Below are 22959 nucleotides of genomic sequence, written 5' to 3'. Positions count from 1 at the left end.
AGAGAAAGGAGCAGTGACCCCACAGGAGAATGAGACAGACCTGTTTGTGCGTGTTTGAGGGTCTTTTGCAGAGGCATGTGCTGCCAGTAGTTTTCCACAGGTACAAGGGCACTGGCAACAGCAGTCCTGGGAGGCACATGTTGGCATAAGTCCTCTTGGAGGTCGCCATTAGCCCTAGAGCAGAGCTTGTAGACTCCAGGACTGGGTCTTCTCTGGCCAAACAACTAACAAGGAGGGAGCACAGCCCCACCCACCAGCATGCAATTGGATTAAAGATTAATTGGATTAAAGATTTACTGAGCATGGCCTTGTCCACCAGTTCAATTCAGTTGCTCAGTCGTGTCCAGCTCTTTGCGACCGCATGGACTGCAGCATGCCAGGCCTCCCTGTCCATCACCAACTTCCAAAGTTTACTCAAACTCATGTCCGTTGAGTTGATGATGCCATCCAACCATCTCATCTTCTGTCATCCCCTTCTCCTCCTGCCTTCAATCTTTCCCAGCATCAGAGTCTTTTCAAATGAGTTGGTCCACCAGAGCAAGAGCCAGTTTTCCCCACTTCACATCAGGAAGCTTGCACATGCCTCTTATCCTCATTCGTCAGAAGGCAGACAGAAGAAACAAGAACTACAGTCCACAGCCTCCAGAATGAAAACCACAGTCACAGAAAACTAACCAAAATGATCACATGGATCACAGACGTGTGTACTCAATGACGCTATGAGCCATGTCATGCAGGGCCACTCAAGATGGAGAGTCATGGTGGAGAGTTCTCACAAAACATGGTCTGCTGCATAAGGGAAGTGTCAAACCGCTCCAGTATTACCTCAAGAACCCTCATGAACAATATGAAAAAGCAGAAAGGCATGACACAGGAAGATGAGACCCCCCCTCCCCTAGTTGGTAGCTGTGCAGTATAATACTGGAGAAGAGTGGAGAAATAGCTCCAGGAAGAATGAAGAGGCTGAGCCAAAGCAGAAATGACACTCAGTAGTGGATGTATGTGGCAGTGAAAGTAAAGTATAATGCTGTAAAGAACAATACTGCATTGGAACCCGGAATGTTAGGTCTACAAGTCTAGGTAAATTGGACGTGGTCAAGCAGTACATGGCAAGAGCGAACATCAACATCTTAGGAATCAGTGAACTAAAACCAAAGAAGATATACAGATGACCAACAAGCAAAGACATTCAACATCATTGGTCATGAAGGAAGTGCAAATCAAACCACAGAATTACCACTTTACAGTCATTAGGATGGCTTTAATGAAAAAAGAACAAGTGTCAATGAGGATGAAAATATAGGAGCTTTCATTCATTGCTAGTGAACATGTAAAATGGCAATTTCTTAAAAAATTAAACAATTACCATATGATTCAGCAGTTTCATTGCTAGTGTAATAAATAGCCAAAGGAAACTGAAATCAGGGTCTCAAAGTGGTATCTGTACATCCATTTTCATAGCAGCATTACTCAGCCAAAAAGTGGAGTCAAGCCAGATGTCTATATATGGATAAATGGATAAGCAAAGTATTAATATACAAGGAATATGAGGCTTCCCAGGTGGTGCTAGTGGAAAAGAACCTGCCTGCCAATTCAGGATACTAGAGATAAAGGTTTGATCCCTGGGTTGGGAAGATCCCCTGGAGGGGAAGATCCCCTGGTGGAGAACATGGCAAGCCACTCCAGTACTCTTGGCTGGAGAATCCCATGGACAAAGGAGGCTGGTGGGCTACAGTCCATAAGTTTGCCAAGAGTTGGACACAACTGAAACCGACTTTGCACACACGTGCACACACACAAGGAATATTATTCAACCATACAAAGGAACAAAGCACTGATACTTGCTATAGTTTATTGTAAGTGAAAAAAGGCAGACACAAATAATCATGTCTTATATGACACGTGGAAGAGACAAATCCATAGAGACTGAAAGCATATTTGAGAATACCAGGGGAGAAGGCAATAAGGAGCTATTACTTATATGAGTATGGAGATTAATGAGAGCTGTGGTTATACAACATTGTGAATAAAGGCCACATGATTTTATACTTTAAAATGGTTAAGTGTGCATTTTATGAATTTCACCTCAAAAAAACAATAAAAGAATAGAGTGAAAAGGGTGCTTTCATTAAAAACTAGTGTTTGTGTAAAGCAGTACAATCTATTTTTAGAAATCAGGTTTTCCCTTACATGTATTCATCCACATGTCCCAACACCATTTGTTGAAATGATTGACCCAATAAATGCTCCATCCTCTGGTATTCCGTGTATAGGAATGTAAGAAAATAATTTGGATGCAGACAAATATTGGGATGCAGAGGTGTTCACTAAAGCATTGTTTATAATAATGAATATTAGGGGAAATCCTTAATATCCAACAGTAAAATATTAATTCTAAATTATGGAATAAGAGGATACTATGTAAACAATGAAGTTATGTTTCTTATAATATTTGTGTAGATACACTTTTATAAAAATAATTTTTAAAGGCTTGTGTAATGTCTGTCTTTTAACTGTTATCTTTGGTTTTCTTTTAATGGTATTTCAGTGTTCCAATAATCTTTCTCTCCGCATATCTATTTTTAAAGAATTTTAATAACATGAAAATATTTATGAAATAACATTGAGTGGAGAGCAGTAATACTAAATTGTGTTAATGTGTTTACTTGTTCATGTACATGCCTAGGCAGAAAATTACATGATTAAAAGTATGATAAAATTTTTTTAAGTATGCTAAAATATGTCTTCATTTTGAGATTTTTTGATAATTTATTTTCATTATTCTTTTTAATAGTTTTTAAGTTTTCTTATGAAATATACAGTTTTATTTGGAATTTATGGTCTATGATCTTAACAGTATTGATATTTATTTTTTTTTTGGTTCTTTTCAGTGAGGTAGTTATAGAGAAATGGTTTATAAGTCTAGTTTGATGTCTATTAAGTCAGTCTTTGCTAAGTATAATGAAATATGTATATATTTAACATTTACTTTAACAATGTTTACTATATTTGAGGCACTCTTTTAAGCATTATCATTCAATCAGCTAAGTCTACAAGGCAAAGTAATTTCATACCCCTTGCAATTAACTCTGTTGCTTTATAGTTTTACATACATAAACTTTATTAAGTTATCCTAAATTCACTGTTCCTTTTCATTATACCTTTCTATTACTAACATACTGCTGCTAAGTCGCTTCAGTCGTGTCCAACTGTGCGACCCCACAGACGGTGGCCCACCAGGCTCCCCCATCCCTGGGACTCTCCAGGCAAGAACACTGGAGTGGGTTGCCATTTCCTTCTCCAGTGCATCAAAGTGAAAGTGAAGTCACTCAGTCATGTCCAACTCTTATAAAAAATTAGATATATATATTTTCCAATGATTTCATATTTCTGGGTAACATTAGTAGATGTTTAGCAGAGTCCATAGCATATTATAGTATTTAGACATTAAGTAACCCTGTCACTTTAAATAGTTTGTTTAATTATGTTGAAAATACCTAGCAAGTAAATAACAGTCTTTAAAAGTGAGCTATAATAGGAGAGATTGATTTTTGGAATGCCAGTGTAAGGACTTCATGAACCTGCTGTCCCCTCCCCCCACCAATAAGCAAACAAACAAAATTGCTGGCTAAATAACTAATATTAACTATTTCAGAACTCTGGAAATTAACCAAAGCCACAGAATGTTCCAAGCACTGTCTATCCAGGAGGAACTCCTGATACTTAAGACGGCAGGGTCTGGGGCATTTTAACTTGGACTGTCTCCATCCCACCTCCCCTGTCTATTAAATGGTGCAGCAGCCATAAGCAGCTAGTAGCCTCACAGTCAGTGGACGACTGACCTTTGGAGCCCCATTAAAATTCTCATCCCTATAACACTATCAGTATTTGTCTAAGCTATCAACTCCTTAGGAAATCTCCATTCTCAGAATGTTGGGGCTATCTGATTTGACTCAGAGTTCAGCCTAGCAGGGGGAAAAAAAGCCCAATCCCTCCAAGACATTACCAAAAACAATAGTGTGCTGGCAGAATCCCAGATGTAGTGAACAAAAGCCTGGCCAAAACATATAAGGAAGTCCCAAGGCACTCGACAACCATAGGCAACTATAGGCAACTTTGAAATGCTGGAACATCTTCTTGGACATCTAAAAACATGCCTAGAAGGGAAACTACCTCATTCAAATACATAGCTTGATTATGCTACCTTGAGGCACTGCTCAAGCAAGAAATGAAAGCGAAAGCTATCTTATAAAAACACACATTCAAAAAAAGCAAACAGAAAATGTGCACAGTGATGTTAGACTTAAGTTAAAAGAACCTGTAAATTGGCTATTATAAACATGTTCAAAGACCTAAAGGAAACTAGGATTAAAACACCTAAAGTAAGCATGACAACTGTGTCTCACTAAAAGAAGATACAAATAAGAAGTAAAGATCATTTTTAAAAATCAAATAGAAACTCTAGAGTTGAAAAGTACAATAACTGAATCAAAATTTTCTGTAGAGTACTCAACAACAGATTTGAGCTGGAAAAAGAATTGTTCAGTCGCTAAGTTGTGTCCAACTGTTTGTGACCTCATGGACTGCAACACACCAGGCTTACATATCCTTCACTACCTCCCAGAGTTTGCTCAAACTCAAGTCCATTGAGTTGGTGATGCCATCCAACCATCTTATCCTTTGTCATTCCCTTCTCCTCCGGCCCTCAATCTTTCCCAGCATCAGGATCTTTTCCAATGAATCAGCTCTTTGCATCAAGTGACCAAAGTATTGGAACTTGAGCTTCAGCAACAGTCCTTCCAGTGAATATTCAGTTCACTGGTTTCATCTCCTTGCAGTCCAAGGACTCTCAAGAGTCATCTCCAGCACCACAATTCAAAAGCATCAATTCTTCAGCATTCAGCCTTGTTTATGGTCCAACTCTCATATCTGTACATGACTACTAAAAAAATCATAGCTTTGACTATATGCACCTTTGTCTATATGCATCACTATATGCAAAGTGATGTCTCTGCTTTTTAATACGCTAGTTAGGTTTGTCACAGCTTTCCTTCTAAGAAGCAAACGTTTTTTTAGCAATCCTGAATATAGGTTAATTGCAAGTTTAGAGAAGAGAAGAAGGAGAAGGCAATGGCACCCCACTCCAGTACTCTTGCCTGGAAAATCCCATGGACGGAGGAGCCTGGTAGGCTGCAGTCCATGGGGTCGCTTGTTCTTGCTTGGAGAATCCCAGGGACGGCGGAGCCTGGTTGGCTGCTGTCTGTGGGGTTGCACAGAGTCGGACATGACTGAAGCAACTTAGCAGCAGCAAGTTTAGAGAAAGAAAAAAAAACCTCAGAACCTGTGAAACCACCATCAAACATACCAATGTATGCATAAACAAGTCTTAAAAGAAAAAGAGGTCCGTCTAGTCAAGGCTATGGTTTTTCCAGTGGTCATGTATGAATGTGAAAGTTGGACTGTGAAGAAAGCTGAGTGCCGAAGAATTGATGCTTTTGAACTGTGGTGTTGGAGAAGACTCTTGAGAGTCCCTTGGACTGCAAGGAGATCCAACCAGTCCATTCTAAAGGAGATCGGTCCTGGGTGTCCTTTGGAAGGACTGATGCTAAAGCTGAAACTCCAGTACTTCATGTGAAGAGTTGACTCATTGGAAAAGCCTCTGATGCTGGGAGGGATTGGGGGCAGGAGGAGAAGGGGATGACAGAGGATGAGGTGGCTGGATGGCATCACTGACTTGATGGACATGAGTTTGAGTGAACTCCAGGAGTTGGTGATGGACAGGGAGGCCTGGCGTGCTGCAATTCATGGTGTCACAAAGAGTCGGACACGATTGAGCGACTGAACTGAACTGAACAGAGATTAAAATAGAATTCATCACTAACAGACCACTCTTCAAAAATACTAAAGGGAGCCCTTAAGCGTGAATGAGAGGACAACTAGACAGTAACTTGAATCCACACAAATAAGTAAAAAGCACCTGTAAGACTTTAGAGAAGTATGAAATATGGTTTATGTATTTCTGTTAAATAGTACCTCTTATTTCCTAAGTGATTTACAAAACAACTGCATAACGTAATTATAGATTTGTGTTGATGGGCTGAATATATAAAAACATAATTTGTATAATAGTAACACAAAAGGGTGGGAACTTTGGAGCAAAGTTGTTGTTATGTGCTAGGTATTAAGTTATTTTGTTAAGTTAATATGCTAGTTGCAGTTCCCAGGGTAACCACTAAGAGAATAACTCAGAAAATATATAATAAAGGAAACTACAGAATTAAAATGCTGTAATAGAAAACAATTAAAAGAAAGCAGCAATAGAGAAATAGAAAAATTAAAAAGACATACAGAAAACCAATAGCAAATAGCAGGCAAAAGTCCTGCCTTATCAGTAATTACATTGAATGTAAATGGAATAAATACTCATATCAAAAGGCAGAGATCAGCAGAATGTATATTAAAATATGACTCAACTAGGTGCTACCTGCAAGAGAAACACTTTAAAGATATAAAAAGTTGAAAGTTTTAAAAAATGAGATAAATTGTACCATGCAAAGAGTAACCAAAAGAGAGTTGAGTTTCTCTAGTTGCAGACTTGCCCCCTCTCACTGAAACTAGAGAAAGCCCATGCACAGCAAAGACCCATTAAATATAACCCATTTAAAATATATATCTGGAAATGAAACAACCCCCTCCTAAAAACCCAGTGGGTCAAAGAAGAAATCACAATAGATACTAGAAAATAGGTGAATGGAAAAAAAAAAAAAAACACAACATACCAAAATAAATGGGATGCAGCTAAAGCAGTTCTTAGAGGGAAATTTGTTATACCCAGAACAGTCTGAAATCAATAACCTAACCATCTAGTTCAAGAAACTATAAAAAACAGCAAATTAAGCCTAAAGGAAACAGAAAACAGGATATAATGAGAGAAAATATGTAGGGGATAGAAAATCAGAGAAAACCCAGCTGAACCAAAAGTTGGGTTTTTTAGAGTAGCAAAATAGATATACCTTTAGCTAGACTGTTCAAGAAAAAGAGAAGACTCAAATTACTAAAATCAAGAATAAAAGAAGCGACAACTACAAACTTTGAGACCTAAAAAGGAAGCTACAAAAATGGCCAATAAGCACATGAAAAGAAAACATTAGTTATTAGGTAAACGCAAATGAAAGCCACAATGATATACCACTTCATAACCGCTAGAATGGCTGTGACCAAAAGATAGAGAAAGTGTTGATAAGAATATGGAAAAATTGGACCCCTCATAATTATTCTTGGAACTGTGGAATGATACAGCCATTTTGGAAAAGAGAAGTTGACACAAAAGCTTGTATGTGAAAGTTCACAGCAGCATCATTCATCAAGAGCACACATTACATGATTGCATTTATATGAATCTCCAGGATAGGCAAATCTATTGATGTAAAAAAAAGTAGATTAAGGTTACCTGCATCTGGAAGGGCAGGGGTTAGAAATAAAAATAACTGCTAATGGGTATGGCATATTTTTGGGTGATGAAACTGTTATAAAATTTGATTGAAGATACTCAGAATCACTCAACTTATACTTGAAATAGGTGATGTTTATGAAGCATGAATTATTTCTCAATAAAGCTGTTATCTTTAAAAAGTGAATTATTAATATTTATTATGAACCAGGCATTTCATTTCACATTTTTATCCTTATATAAAGGTAAGTTATAGAAACATACATTTTTAACATTTTATAATTTTAATATTTGATAAGAACAGTGTCTCCAAAGATGTATTGTTCTTTTTTCTTTTTTAAAAATAAATTTAGCTGGACAACTTAGCCAGTCGGCACATTTAGCTCTCCAACTGCCATATAATGTACTTGGCTTAGGTCGAAGTGCCAATTTTCTTGATCATCTTTATGTTGGTATTCCACGTCCATCTGGAGAGAAGGTGAGTAAAAATTTACAAGTAATCTGTTTTTTAATATTTACTGTTCAGATATTTGAATCTAAATATTTTCATTTCCTTTAAAGAATTTTAAAAATTCACTGGTAGTGACTGATACAAACTTATCTAACATACAGAAGATTATAATTTGAAAATATACCTTAAGACTTCCTACCCCTCTTCTTCCCTGCTTTTTCTCATCATTTTCACCATCTACCATACCAAATATTTTTATTTTGATTAATGTCAGATTCCACCTCAACTTCAATTTTAGTTCCAAAGCAGCATTTGTACTTAACACTTTGAACAGTGCCTGCTACAAGAGTGTTCTATAAATACTAGTTGAATTAATGCATCCATAAGACAGAAATATAATCCTTCTCTGAAAAAATGAAGAAATTTTTGCAAATAGGAGTCCTATTTGGAAGCTTATATGTATAAATTTATCTTAATCCATACCTAGGATTTCAATTTATCAAAGAATACTTAAGCTTTTTCCTTATTTACAATAATCATGTTTTTAAAGTGTACTACTGAATGTTAAATGTTCTTATTCTTTTTCTAGTCTGTACGAAAACAAGAATGGACTGCAATCATTCCAAATTCTCAGCTAATTGTCATTCCATATCCTCCCAATGTTCCTCGAAGGTAATGTCCTTGCTTGAATTGAATTTGGTAAAAATACTGTCAACTCTGAATCATAGATACATCTTTTTAAAGTTCTGTTTCTGTTGTGTTCCTGTGAGTGTCATCACTTAAGTTTGCTTATAGCAAACTTTAAATGGCTAAACATACCTATACCTAAGATCCCTGACATTTTCCATGAAGAACAAATTAAACCTTACTAGAAAAACAGCAGGTAAACTAGGGATTTATACATGTTCTGATTAAATAAGCTGGTCTGATGTGAAGAGCTGACTCATTTGAAAAGACCCTGATGCTGGGAAAGATTGAAGGCAGGAGAAGGGGACGACAGAGGATGAGATGGTTGGATGGCATCACCAGCTCAATGGGCAAACTCCAGGAGTTGGTGATGGACAGGGAGGCCTGGTGTGCTACAGTCCATGGGGTCACAAAGAGTCGGACACGACTGAGCGATTGAACTGAACAGAACTCAGTTTACTGGCCATAAATTCTAAACTTTCAGGCTGCTAAACTTCACAAGCAATGATCTTTTTAGCAAATGCTTTGAGAAGTGGTTTATGTCCCACAGTGGTTAGGCAGAAATTTTGAAGTTCAGCACACCCAGGCACGAAACTCAAATCCACTGCTGGCTGACTAAAACAGGAAGCTAGTCCTTGTTGTCTCTGAAGGACTGTACAGTCCATGGAATTCTCCAGTCCAGGATACTGGAGTGAGTAGCCTTTCCTTCTCCAGGGAATCTTTCCAAACCAGGGATCGAACCCAGGTCCATTGCAGGCAGATTCTTTACCAGCTGAGCCACAGGGGAAGCCCTTCTGCACTGTAGAATGGGAGTTAAAATACCTGCTTTACAAGGATGAGGATGAAATGTGCTTAAGACAGTGCCAAGCATATACTGTTTTCAGTGAATGATAGGTATTTTTAGCCTTACTAGCAACATGTTCCTTTTATAATGTAGCATTTACTTCTAAATCTTTATCTGTGCATTTTTCTTTAAATTATTAGGTTGATTCCATTATTTCAAAAAGTAGGTGATGAAGGTATTCATTAACACTTAAATTTCATTGGGAAAAATAGAACTTGCTCTTAAGGCCATTCTGATGTCAATATGAAAAAAATAACCTATGAGTATGTAACTAGTGGCTTATTGTATTTCTTCTCAAAATACAGACTACACTGTTTTCTTCTTCCAGTTTTATTGAGATACAGTTGACATACAGCACTATGTAAGTTTAAGGTATATGGCATTACAATTTGACTTAGTTACATCATGAAATGATTATCACAGTAAGTTTAATGAACATCCATTATCTCACATAGGTACAAAGTTACAGAAACAGAAAAAATATTTTTCTTGTGATAAGAACTCTTAGGATTTATTACTCTTTTAACAAATTTCATATATAACATGTGGCAGAGTTAATTCTGTTTATTGTGTTGTACATTACATTCCTAGTATGCATTTATCTTATAACTGGAAGTTTGTAACTTTTGACTGCCTTCATCCAATTCCCTCCCCTCACACCTCCCATCCCTGTTTACCACAAGTCTGAGCTTTTTCTATGATTTTTTTAAAAATAATATAACTGACCTACAACACTATGTTAGTTCCTGTCACACAGTATGTTGTTGTTTAGTCACAAAGTCATGTCTGACTCTTTGTGCCCCATGGACTGCAGCATGCCAGGCTTCCCTGTCTTTTACCGTCTCCCGGAATTTGCTCAGACTGATGTCCATTGAGTCAGTGATGCCATCCAACCATCTCATCCTCTGTCTCCCTCTTCTCCTCCTGCCCTTAATCTTTCCCAGCATCAGGGTCTTTTCCAGTGATTTGGCTCTTCATATCAGGTGGCCAAAGTATTGGACCTTCAGCTTCAGTATCAATCCTTCCGATGAATGTTCAGGGTTCACTTCCCTTAGGATTGACTGGTTTGATCTCCTTGCTGTCCAAGGGACCCTCAAGAAGCTTCTCCAGCACCACAGTTTGAAAGCATCAATACTTCCACATGTAGAATACAGAATACAATGATTCAGTGTTTCTGTACATTTCAAAATGATTGCCACAGTCAAGTCTGATTACAGTCTGTCATCAGACATTACATAATCATTGACTATATTCCCCACATTGTACATTTCATATCCATGACTCATTTACATTGCAGCTGGAAGTTTGAACCTCTCAATCAACCTCACTCATTTCTCTCCTTCCTCTACCCTCCCTCTCCCCTCTGGCAAACACTTATTCTCTGTAACTCTGTTTGGTTATGTTTGTTCATTTGTCTTTTATTTTTTAAATTCCATATAAATGAAATCATACAGTATTTATCTTTCTCTTTTTTCACTTAGAATAATACCCTCTAGATCCATCCCTATTGTCATAAATGGCAAGATTTCCTTCTATTTTATGGCTAAGAAATATTCCATTGTGTGTATATGTATAAATGTGCATATGTGGAAAGAGTGAGGACTCACATTCTTCTTTATCCCTTCATCTATTGATGGGTACTTAGGTTGCTTTCACTATCTTGACTATTATATATAATGCCACAGTGAACATAGGGTTGCATGTATTTTTTCTAATTAATGTTTTCATTTTCTTTGGATAATGGAACCAAACTATTTAAGTAGTGGAACCAAACTACTTAAGAACTCTATTACAGCATTATGTTTGAATGAGGATAACATCAATAACTCCAGTTAACATCTGAGTTAAGACCTTTTTAATGAGTCTATTAAAATTTTGAAATTTATAACAATGAATCTACACAAAAAACTATATGAATCATAGTTCTTCTAGATCATGTAATATCATGACATAGAACAATCTCTTAAAAAGAGTAGTAAAATAAAAGACAATAAACAGAAAATGCACTTAGAATATGTATAATAAGCAATGATTTGTGATTTTAGAAGATATCTATGCATATAGATAGATAAGATATAATGGTCATCTGAGTTAAATTCACCCATTCCAGTCCATTTTAGTTTGCTGATTCCTAGAATGTCGACGTTAACTCTTGCCATCTCCTGTTTGACCACTTCCAATTTGCCTTGATTCATGGACCTAACCTTCCAGGTTCCTATGCAGTATTGCTCTTTACAGCATCCGACCTTGCTTCTATCACCAGTCACATCCATAGCTGGGCATTGTTTTTGCTTTGACTCCATCCCTTCATTCTTTCTGGAGTTATTTCTCCACTGATCTCCAGTAACATATTGGGCACCTACCGACCTGGGGAGTTCCTCTTTCAATATCCTATCATTTTGCCTTTTCATACTATTCATGGGGTTCTCAAGGCAAGAATACTGAAGTGGTTTGCCATGCCCTTCTCCAGTGGACCACATTCTGTCAGACCTCTCCACCATGCCCGCCCGTCTTGGGTGGCCCCACAGGCATAGCTTAGTTTCACTGAGTTAGACAAGGCTGTGGTCCTAGTGTGATCAGGTTGACTAGTTTTCTGTGATTATGGTTTCACTGTGTCTGCCCTCTGATGCCCTCTCGCAACACCTACCGTCTTACTTGAGTTTCTCTTACCTTGGACGTGGGGTATCTCTTCGCGGCTGCTCCAGCCAAGTGCAGCCGCTGTTCCTTACCTTGGACGAGGGGTATCTCCTCACTGCCACCCCTCCTGACCCTCTTGGCCCTCCTGCACCTGCGCAGCCACCGCTCCTTGGACAGTGGGTAGCTCCTCCCCGCCACCACCCCTGGCCTTGGGCGGGGGATAGCTCCTCCCGGCTGCCACCCCTGACCTCGGACGTGAAGTAGCTCCTCTCGACCACTCCTGCGCTGTTGCAGCCTTGCAGTACTTGGATGCAATCTCAAAAAAGACAGAATGATTGCTGTTCGTTTCCAAGGCAAACCGTTCAATATCACAGTAATCCAAGTCTATGCCCCAACCAGTAACACTGAAGAAGCTGAAGTTGAACGGTTTTCTGAAGACCTACAAGACCTTGTAGAACTAACACCCAAAAAAGATGTCCGTTTCATTATAGGGGACTGGAATGCAAAAGTAGGAAGTCAAGAAACACCTGGAGTAACAGGCAAATTTGGCCTTGGAATACGGAATGAAGCAGGGCAAAGGCTAAGAGAGTTTTGCCAAGAGAACGCACTGGTCATAGCAAACACCCTCTTCCAACAACACAAGAGAAGACTCTACACATGGACATCACCAGATGGTCAACACTGAAATCAAATTGATTATATTCTTTGCAGCCAAAGATGGAGAAGCTCTATAGAGTCAATAGAAAAGAAATGCAAAAAGAGCAAAATGGCTGTCTGGGGAGGCCTTAAAAATAGCTGTGAAAAGAAGAGAGGCGAAAACAAAGGAGAGAAGGAAAGACAGAAGCATCTGAATGCAGAGTTCCAAAGAATAGCAAGAAGAGAAAAGAAAGCCGCCTTCAGCGATCAATGCAAAGAAATAGAGGAAGACAACAGAATGGGAAAGACTAGAGATGTCTTCAAGAAAATTAGAGATACCAAGGGAACATTTCATGCAAAGATGGGCTCAATAAAGGACAGAAATGGTATGGACCTAACAGAAGCAGAAGATATTAAGAAGAGGTGGCAAGAATACACAGAAACTGTACAAAAAAGATCTTCACAACCCATATAATCACGATGGTGTGATCACTCACCTAGAGCCAGACATCGTAGAATGTGAAGACAAGTGGGCCTTAGGAAGCATCACTATGAACAAAGCTAGTGGAGGTAATGGAATCCCAGTTGAGCTATTTCAAATCCTGAAAGAGGATGCTCTGAAAATGCTGCACTCAACATGCCAGCAAATTTGGAAAACTCAGCAGTGGCCACAGGACTGGAAAAGGTCAGTTTTCATTCCAATCCCAAAGAAAGGCAATGCCAAAGAATGCTCAAAGTACCGCACAATTGCACTTATCTCACATGCTAGTAAAGTAATGCTCAAAATTCTCCAAGACAGGCTTCAGCAATACGTGAACCGCGAACTTCCAGATGTTCAAGCTGGTTTTAGAAAAGACAGAGGAACCAGAGATCAAATTGCCAACATCCGCTGGATCATCGAAAAAGCAAGAACATTCTAGAAAAACATCTATTTCTGCTTTATTGACTATGCCAAAGCCTTTGACTGTGTGGATCACAATACACTGTGGAAAATTCTGAAAGACAGGAATACCAGACCACCTGACCTGCCTCTTGAGAAATCTGTATTCAGGTCAGGAAGCAACAGTTAGAACTGGACATGGAACAACAGACTGGTTCCAAATAGGAAAAGGAGTACGTCAAGGCTGTATATTGTCACCCTGCTTGTTTAACTTATATGCAGAGTACATCATGAGAAACGCTGGGCTGGAAGAAGCACAAGCTGGAATCAAGATTGCCAGGAGAAATATCACTAACCTCAGATATGCAGATGACACCACCCTTAGGGCAGAAAGTGAAGAGCAGCAAAAAAGCCTCTTGATGAAAGTGAAAGAGGAGAGTGAAAAAGTTGTCTTAAAACTCAACATTCAGAAAATGAAGATCATGGCATCTGGTCCCATCACTTCATGGCAGATAGATGGAGAAACAATGGAAATAGCATCAGACTTTATTTTTCTGGGCTCCAAAAACACTACAGATGGCAATTGCAGCCATGAAATTTAAAGAACGCTTACTCCTTGGAAGGAAAGTTATGACCAACCTAGATAGCATATTCAAAAGCAGAGACATTACTTTGCCAACAAAAGTCCATCTAGTCAAGGCTATGGTTTTTCCAGTAGTCATGTATGGATGTGAGAGTTGGACTATAAAGAAAGCTGAGCACCGAAGAATTGATGCTTTTGAACTGTGGTGTTGGAGAAGACTCTTGAGAGTCCCTTGGACTGCAAGGAGATTCAACCAGTCCATCCTAAGGGAGATCAGTCCTGGGTGTTCTTTGGAAGGAATGGTGCTAAAGCTGAAACTCCAGTACTTTGGCCACCTCATGTGAAGAGTTGACTCACTGGAAAAGCCTCTGATGCTGGGAGGGATTGGGGGCAGGAGGAGAAGGGGATGACAGAGGATGAGATGGCTGGATGGCATCACCGACTCGATGGACGTGAGTTTGAGTGAACTCCGGGAGCTGGTGATGGACAGGGAGGCCTGGCATGCTGCAGTTCATGAGGTCGCAAGGAGTCGGACATGACTGAGCAACAGAACTGAGATAGATAAGAAAGTGAGAAGAATGACTGCTTCTGAGTAAGAAACTGAGTATTGGCCTTTTGTTGAGTATTTTTTATTACCAAAATTCCTGTATTCATTTTTAATCTATTTTTAAATTAGAACCACCAAAAAAATCTCATGAAAGGACTTTTTCTTAAGTATGAAGTAAGGTACTGAGAATAGTTATCCTCAACTAATTAACAGTATTTAAGGTTTTCTTCCTCTGAGTTTCTGGGAAATTCTGTTGTAGCCTTTCTTCCATAAGCTCAACATTTTTTATGTTTGTCATGCTCTTTCTGAAAAACAAATGTTCTTTTCAAATTTATGTACATAATAAAAACCAAATTGATTTTAGTTTGAAGTATACTTTGAGATTTATTGACTAGAGGCTAACTTATGGATCAGTAAATTTTAATTATCCCCACATAAGTCAATCACTGCTTGCAATTTATCAGAATAATTCTTACCTTTATTAAAATTTAAAATGAAAATATATCCATTATCTATTTTCAGAGAAACCAAAAAGTTCTTTACATATAACCACCTGCAGTGTTGGTGATACAGACTTCAGTTTTAGGTTTTTCATGGTTTTCAAGGGTTTTGAGGGTTTTAGAAGAAAGAGCTAGTTATATTATTTATGCTAATGTTTGTATATTGCCATTGAGGGAATAAAATCATTTTGTAAGAAGTCTCATAGTGCCATTGTAATACTGTAAACCTTCCAATATGACACTTTGCACAAGTACTTATCTACACCTGCTTGGACATATGGTTATTTTACTTAGTCATAGTAAACATGTGAATAAGGGTCAAAAAATAAGATACAGAAATCTTATGAAAATCATGTGACAATTTAACCTTAAACTTCAAGGTTCCAAATTCAGCAAGTCAAACAAGACATAAAAAGAATGTCTAAAACTGCCCAAAGTACTCTTAGTAAGTTTGTCAGCGGTGGTGGCGGTTGCTCAGTCGCTAAGCATGTCTGACCCTGCAACTCCATGAACTGTATGCAGCACGCCAGGCTTCTGACCCTGCAACTCCATGAACTGTATGCAGCACGCCAGGCTTCCTTCACTATCTCCTGGAGTTTGCTCAAGAATAATTCTCACAGGAGCAAGAAAAAGTATCAAAGCATCTCAATCAAAAATTCTTTTCTGTTTCATTTCTTGAAGTAAAATCTGAACTCTGCTGGTTTGTCAATATTCTTAACCCTATTTAATTTTAATTGCTTTTGTTTTACTTGTAATGAATTGGATAGAGGTGGAAGAATTAATGAATGACTGAACTGATTATTGATTAATAAGAACTTTTGCTTTTTGGTCACAATAGAATTTTGTTATTTTTAAGTTAAAATGTGTAATTTTAATTCTTCTCTTTTCATCTACAGCTGGAGTGCCAAACTGTATCTTACACCAAGTAACATTGTTCTACTTACTGCTATAGCTCTCATTGGTGTCTGTGTTTTCATCTTGGCAATAATTGGCATTTTGCATTGGCAGGAAAAGGTTTGTTCACTTAAATGAAACTTTGATTATTTATAATAGTAATATGTTGCTTTTTTAACATGTTTTAAATTAAAAAACTATATCTTGAACTTTTTCACATGACTAAGATTTTCTGATTTTTCAAGTTCTGTCATATTATTGATGATAATTTCTTTCATCTTCTTAAGTTACTAATGTCTCAGCGATTCCTACAAATCAAAGAAAACTTGGTATTTTAAAATTTTGATACTACACAAAAGTAATAAAGTGAATACCCTCAAATCAACAGGTATATCAAAAAGCTTAATTAGAAGTAGTTTCATAATGGCCTTAAAAATAATAATCATTTCTTAAATGAACTTGTGTTCATTATTTACTATTAATAATAAAGCCATGGACTTTTTTTTCCAGGGAATAATAGCTATCTCTTTATAAAAAATTAGAGCAGAGAGAGTTTAGGTGGGAAGTAACAAAGTGATAAACATCCTTTCCATCTATTAATAGAAGGTATTCTTTGCATTAAACAACACTGATTTCTGTTCTATAGTATAACACCATAAATAATAATTAAAAACAAAACTCCAAAAGTATAATTTTATATAATATTAATGAGAAACAAAGGGCTTTCACATAAATTTATTAGTAGTTTAGATATAAAGGGAAAAAGTTAATTTCTATTTGTATATGAATTCATTACACAACTAGGAGGTTCCAAAAATGTTCTCCAAAAAAGGGCTTCTTTGTCACAAAAATGTCTTCGTTTTTTGCACCTATTCCCTTTAGTTTGTTATGCTTATAATGATCATTTTTTAATTAAAATTACCATCTGTTTTATGTTACCAGTTTTAACTATGAAAGAGAATATATTATTGTTCTAATAAATGTTCATAGGTTTGTCTGTCCAAAGTACCACTCCTTCCATATAAAAAATGATAACAAAGTTACATATTCAGTTGATTTTAAAATTGCAACTTAAGAAGTAAGATCATGGCAGAAACCAATGCAACACTGTAAATTATCCTCCAATTAAAAATAAATGTTTAAAAAAGAAGAGGTAAAATCAGAGGTGACCCTATTTACTTTTATCTGAAGCTTCAGAACATAGTATGAAATATTATATAGCTCTAGACCTATGAAGGAAAAGAAATTAATTTTATTAATTTTACAGTAGGTCTGATTACAGTATAAACAGACTCACAATGATGATACAGTGGCTAAAAACTGAAGTTTTAAATACAAGAATGGATCAAAATTCATATTTGTAAACTGCCTCTTCCTGTGGTACTGTGGTTCTTCTTCCCCTTGGACCACTTCTCTTTCACCTATTGGCTGTTCTTTCTGCCACAGTGTCTGCCCTATGCCCTCTTCTTTATACAAATTCCCCTGCCACTTTGTTCAGTTCAGTCACTCAGTCTTGTCCGACTCTTTGTAACCCCATGAACCACAGCACTCCAGGCCTCCCTGTCCAACACCAACTCCCAGAGTCCACCCAAACCCATGTCCATTGAGTCAGTGATGCCATCCAACCATCTAATCCTCTGTCATCCCCTTCTCCTCCGGCCCTCAATCTTTCTCAGCATCAGGATCTTTTCCAGTGAGTCAGCTCTTTGCATCAGGTGGCCAAAGTACTGGAGGGAGTTTCAGTTTCAACATCAGTCCTTCCAATGAACACCCAGGACTGATCTCCTTTAGGATGAACTGGTTGGATCTCCCTGCAGTCCAAGGGACTCTCAAGAGTCTGCTCAGCTTTCTTTATAGTCCAACTCTCACACCCATACATGACCACTGGAAAAACCATAGCCTTGACTAGACAGACCTTTGTTGATAAAGTAATGTAAAGCTTTTTAATATGCTGTCTAGGTTGGTCATAACTTTCCTTCCAAGGAGTAAGCGTCTTTTAATTTCATGGCTGCAATTACCTGCTACTTTAGTTTTATCTAAAATCATGGCATGAGCTATCACCTCAGATATGCCCAGCCTTCAGTTCAGTTTAGTTCAGTCACTCAGTCGTGTCCAGCTCTTTGCAACCCCATGAACCACAGCACGCCAGGCCTCCCTGTCCATCACCAACTCCCGGAGTTCACCCAAACCCGTGTCCATTGAGTCAATGATGCCATCCACCCATCTCATCCTCTGTCATCCCCTTCTCCTCCTGCCCTCATTCTTTTCCAGCCTTCATCTCTCTCTAAAGCTCCCTCCTTCCAACTGTCGCCATGACACTTCTACCCAGATCAATTACAAGCAACTTAAAACTAGTTTCTTTCTTACTCACTGCAGGATTTACCAGTTGCCCTCCTGTCTGTGCCTTCATACAATCTCTGAAGCTGACTCCACTTCTGAATTCCTTACATCAGTACTTTAATTTAGTTCAACTCCTTATTATATCCTGCCTGTCCTCCCAAATTCCATTCTCTCCCCTCCACTCCATTTATCACATTGCTGCCAGATTACTCATCTTTTAGTCTTAATCATGTCACTCCTCTGCTCAAAAACCTTTGGTGCCTACCCCCTGCCTAAAATGTGTAACCCCATTAGCCTAGTCTTCATGGTACAGTCTTCCTTGTGACTCCACCATACACTTTTCCAACCTTTCTCTTACCAGTTTCTTTCATATAGCCCATGCTCCTGCCAGACTTCCCAGGATTGTTCCTGCTCTTCCCCCATCTTATAGTGAATGTCCCTCTTAACTTCCATAAATGCTGTCTTTCAAAGCTTTCCCTTTCATCATGCCAACCAAAAGTAATCTCTCAGAATTTTGGTAACATTTTTCAGCTTTTATCCTGAGCTAGAGTTATTTAGTATGCTTTGCTTATGTTTTAGTAACATTTTTTAATTTTTACCCTGAAATAGAGTTATTTAGTATGTTTTTAGTATGTTTTTCATTCTAGGCTTTAATAAGTTCCATGAGAGCGAGATACAAAACTGAGTAATCCCTCAAAATTCCAAGCACATGGGACTTGACCTAGTGGTCTAGTAGTTAAGACTCCAGTCTTCCACTGCAGGGGGCATAGGTTCCATCCCTGGTCAAGGAACCAATATCCCAATGCAAAATCAATAGGTTAACCCCAAAATAATTAATGTACTTTAATATAATTAGATTCAGCAGTATTAAGAACAGGAAAAATGTAATAGTTGATTCCATTCTTACAAAATCTAATGTTTACTCCTACTTTCAAATAAATAATATATAACAAAGCTTTTAAGGAATAATGCTTGTTGGTTTTTTTTAATTCCATTTAAGAGATAATTATAGAATAGCTACTGTAAACTATAAAATATTTTATAAGATTATTACATAATAAAATCACACTTTTACCTACTAATTGCTGAGGGCTTTTTTAATTAACCACTTCATATTTCAGAAAGTCTTTGTTTGACATTTTCTTATCATTTATAAACCAGTCTAAAATTCTTTTTCAGAAAGCAGATGATAGAGAAAAACGACAAGAAGCTCATCGATTTCATTTTGATGCTATGTGACTTGCCTTTACTATTGCATAATGGAACAGCTATTCACTTGATTAACTGAAATGCTAAACTTGGCTTATAGAAGAAAATAGGAGATTTTGAATATTACTTACAAATGATACATCCCTTGATAATTACTGAAAACTGTTCAAATAAATGTGGTCTGGATGTGTTACAAGTCTTTTTTAAGTGCTTTGTATACAACAGTTTTGGTTCTTTTTTCAGTTGTGCTGTACATTTTTTTTTCCCTTTGTGGAATGTGTTGCATGTACTCAGGTGTTTATGTATTTATAATCTTATTAGAATATGATGATGGAAAAAGACATGTAAATAAAAATTATTTAAATGAGCGAGGTTTTTTGTGTTCCACTTGAATTAATCTTGCTTCTTAGTCTAACAATGCAAATTATACTTCTGTGACTGTATCATAGGCAAAGTTCTTAACCGTTCACCCTCATGATAGCAGGTGAGGGGTCTTTCACTGATGTTATACAATATAGTGATTGGGTATTCTGGCTTTGGAACCACAGTCAGACTTGCTTTAAACTCTTGGTTACACCATTTACAAGCTGTTTGCTGAACCTGGCTAACTGCTTAAGCCTCAGTTTTCTTGTTTATAAACAGAGCTAATACTATTACACAGTTGAGTTATACATTAAATAGAATAATGTATACAAAGTACATAGCTGTACTCATAGCACAGAGTAAGGTTTCAATACGTGGTAGTTGTCATTACAGTTATTCTTAAATCATTTTTTACAGACTTCTGCAACTAATTATCAAAATATATAGACTTCATAGGATTTTCTTTTCAGGCATGTGGAAATCATAGTCTTAGGAAAGCCTAAATTCTTCATGGTTGACACCCTATATAAAGGTTTATTACTTTCTTATATTAACTGAAAATTATTATACCCTTCAAGAATTAATGTGCCCCAATAATTTTCATTTGAACACAGATCCTTATCACATGATAGTGAAAAGCATTTGATTGCTTGAAACATCTGGGAATGCAAATCTTCAATCACATTTCTATTCTCAAACGCTTATAAGAGTCTGTAATTTACATTCAGACTTCAATGCAAATTTTTGTGAACTTCATCAAAAAGTTACATCTAAGTTTATATGTCAGTGCTAATAACTTCCTAACATGCAAATGAACATATGATGGATATAAAATATAAAAACTTGTTTGAAAACAATTTTGTTCTTCATGTTATGTTTTTTTTCTTACAGTTCACTGAGAATGGCGTGTGTATAAGTGGTTTACTTTATGTACCTAAGCATGGCTTTATGTACCTAAGTCTTCTTAATAAATATTCTGTATTGAAACAAAGTATTTGGGGGAATGTGTAAATAATTACTTTGGCCCATGATAAGCCTTAGAGGTTATAAGGTCCACGTGCCTAACAGGGCTAGACAGGCATCTCCCAACTATAATACCCAGTTAAATTCACTAAACCTTCATCAGCCTACAACACTGTGCCAGGCTCTGTTTTACACTGTCCTTAAAGTCAGGTAGGTTTAGTGTCTCTTATCTGATACAGCATGAGTTTTAAAACTCATTGTAGTCAGAGTCTATGAGGAATAGTGTTACAGGCAAATGAAATACTAATAACAAAAATACAATCAGTGACTTTCATGTTTCTGTATCTTGATATTAACCTTCAATGCAACATCAGTGCCACTCATTACGGGACAGCAAGTAAATGTGTCACAATGTTCAGAATCAAATATAGCTGACCCTTGAGCAAAATGGGTTTGAACTGCACAAGTCCTTTTAAAAGTGGGTTTTTCAGTACTTATGTACTACAGTAGTACACAGTTGGTTGAATCTGCAGATGCAGAACCTCAGATACCGAATCCAACAAGAAAGTTACACTTGGATATTTGTGTAGAAGGTCAGCACATGCACTGTTGAAGAGTAGTGGAAAGAGCACAAGACTGAGGTCAAACTAATCAGGATTCAGAGCCTAACTCCCGTTTTGCGACTTTTAGTCAGTCACTTTACCTCTTTGAGCTCTGGTTTCTTCCTCTATAGAGGAAGAAGGATACTGAGTGGTACCTACCCTAAAAAAACTATTTTGAGTTTTAAGTAGCAATATGTGCACAGAAGATATTTGAAAAGTGCTGGTTCTTTTCTTCTCTCCCACTTTCCATTGCAGAGACAAACAATAACTTAACATTTTGACTCTCTTCCACTGACCTATACTTATATAATCCTCCTCCTCTGGGGAACTAGGAGTAATCAAGACTTAATAACCATTTGAAGATAACAATCACATGCAAACTTTTTTTCACTGTGCTTCAGTTTACTGCATTTCACAAATATTTTGTTGTTTTAAAAACTGAATGTTTGTGGCAACCCTGCATTGAGTAAGTCTATTAGTGCCATTTTCCAACAGCATTTGCTCACTTGATGTCTCTGTGTCACATTTTGGTAATTGTTGGAATATTGCAAATTTTTAAATTATTGTTATAGTGCCTTGTGATCAGTGATTTTTTTACATTACTATTATAACGGGTTTTTGTATTTTTTTAATCATTTTTTTAATTTTTAATATAAATTTATTTTAATTGGAGGCTAATTACTTTACAATATTGTATTGGTTTTGCCACACATCAATGTGAATCTGCCACAGGTGTACACGTGTTCCCCATCCTGAACCCCCCTCCCCATACCAATAATAGCAAATGAAGCAACTGACAAAGAACTAATCTCAAAAATATACAAGCAACTCCTGCAGCTCAAATCCAGAAAAATAAACGACCCAATCAAAAAATGGGCCAAAGAACTAAACAGACATTTCTCCAAAGAAGACATATAGATGGCTAACAAACACATGAAAAGATGTTTTTTGTATTCTTAAGGTATGTACATTTTATTTTTCTTTCTTTGCTTTTCTTTTTTATTTTTTTTTGCCACACTATGGGGTATGTGGGATCTTAGTTCCCTGACTAAGGGTCCAACCCTCATCCCCTACATTGGAAACATGGAGTTTTAACCACAGGGAAGTCCCTAGGATGTACAGTATCTTTAAAAAGACATAATGCTATACTGTATAGACTACAATATAGTGTAAACAATGAAAAACCAAAAAAGCTCATGAGACTTGCTTTACCATGATATTCTCTTTATTGGGGTGGTCTAGAACCAAACCCATAATATCTCCAAGACATACCTATACTTGCAAATACAATAAACACATTGTTAACACACCACTTATCTGAACTAACCTTTTATATTTCTCCATCTACCAGCCAAAAAAAAACTATTTTCAGA

General features: G+C 37.2%; 1 protein-coding gene across 1 annotated transcript in view; it reads left to right on the top strand.

Moving 5' to 3' along the window:
- Window positions 1-20870, top strand: part of ITFG1 (integrin alpha FG-GAP repeat containing 1) — a 297927-nt gene extending 277057 nt beyond the window's left edge. Inside the window, exons 15-18 of the mRNA XM_052655911.1 lie at window positions 7804-7928; window positions 8491-8573; window positions 16112-16229; window positions 19629-20870. Of these exons, the coding sequence (XP_052511871.1) occupies window positions 7804-7928; window positions 8491-8573; window positions 16112-16229; window positions 19629-19688 (386 nt within the window). The 3' untranslated portion in view covers window positions 19689-20870. The remainder of the gene's footprint in view (window positions 1-7803; window positions 7929-8490; window positions 8574-16111; window positions 16230-19628) is intronic.
- The last annotated feature ends 2089 nt before the right edge of the window (window positions 20871-22959 follow it).

Source organism: Budorcas taxicolor, chromosome 18 (assembly GCF_023091745.1).
Source record: "Budorcas taxicolor isolate Tak-1 chromosome 18, Takin1.1, whole genome shotgun sequence".
Taxonomy (NCBI): Eukaryota; Metazoa; Chordata; class Mammalia; order Artiodactyla; family Bovidae; genus Budorcas; species Budorcas taxicolor.
The sequence above is the reverse complement of the archived record's forward strand: the minus strand, read 5'-3'. Positions and strand labels throughout refer to the sequence as shown.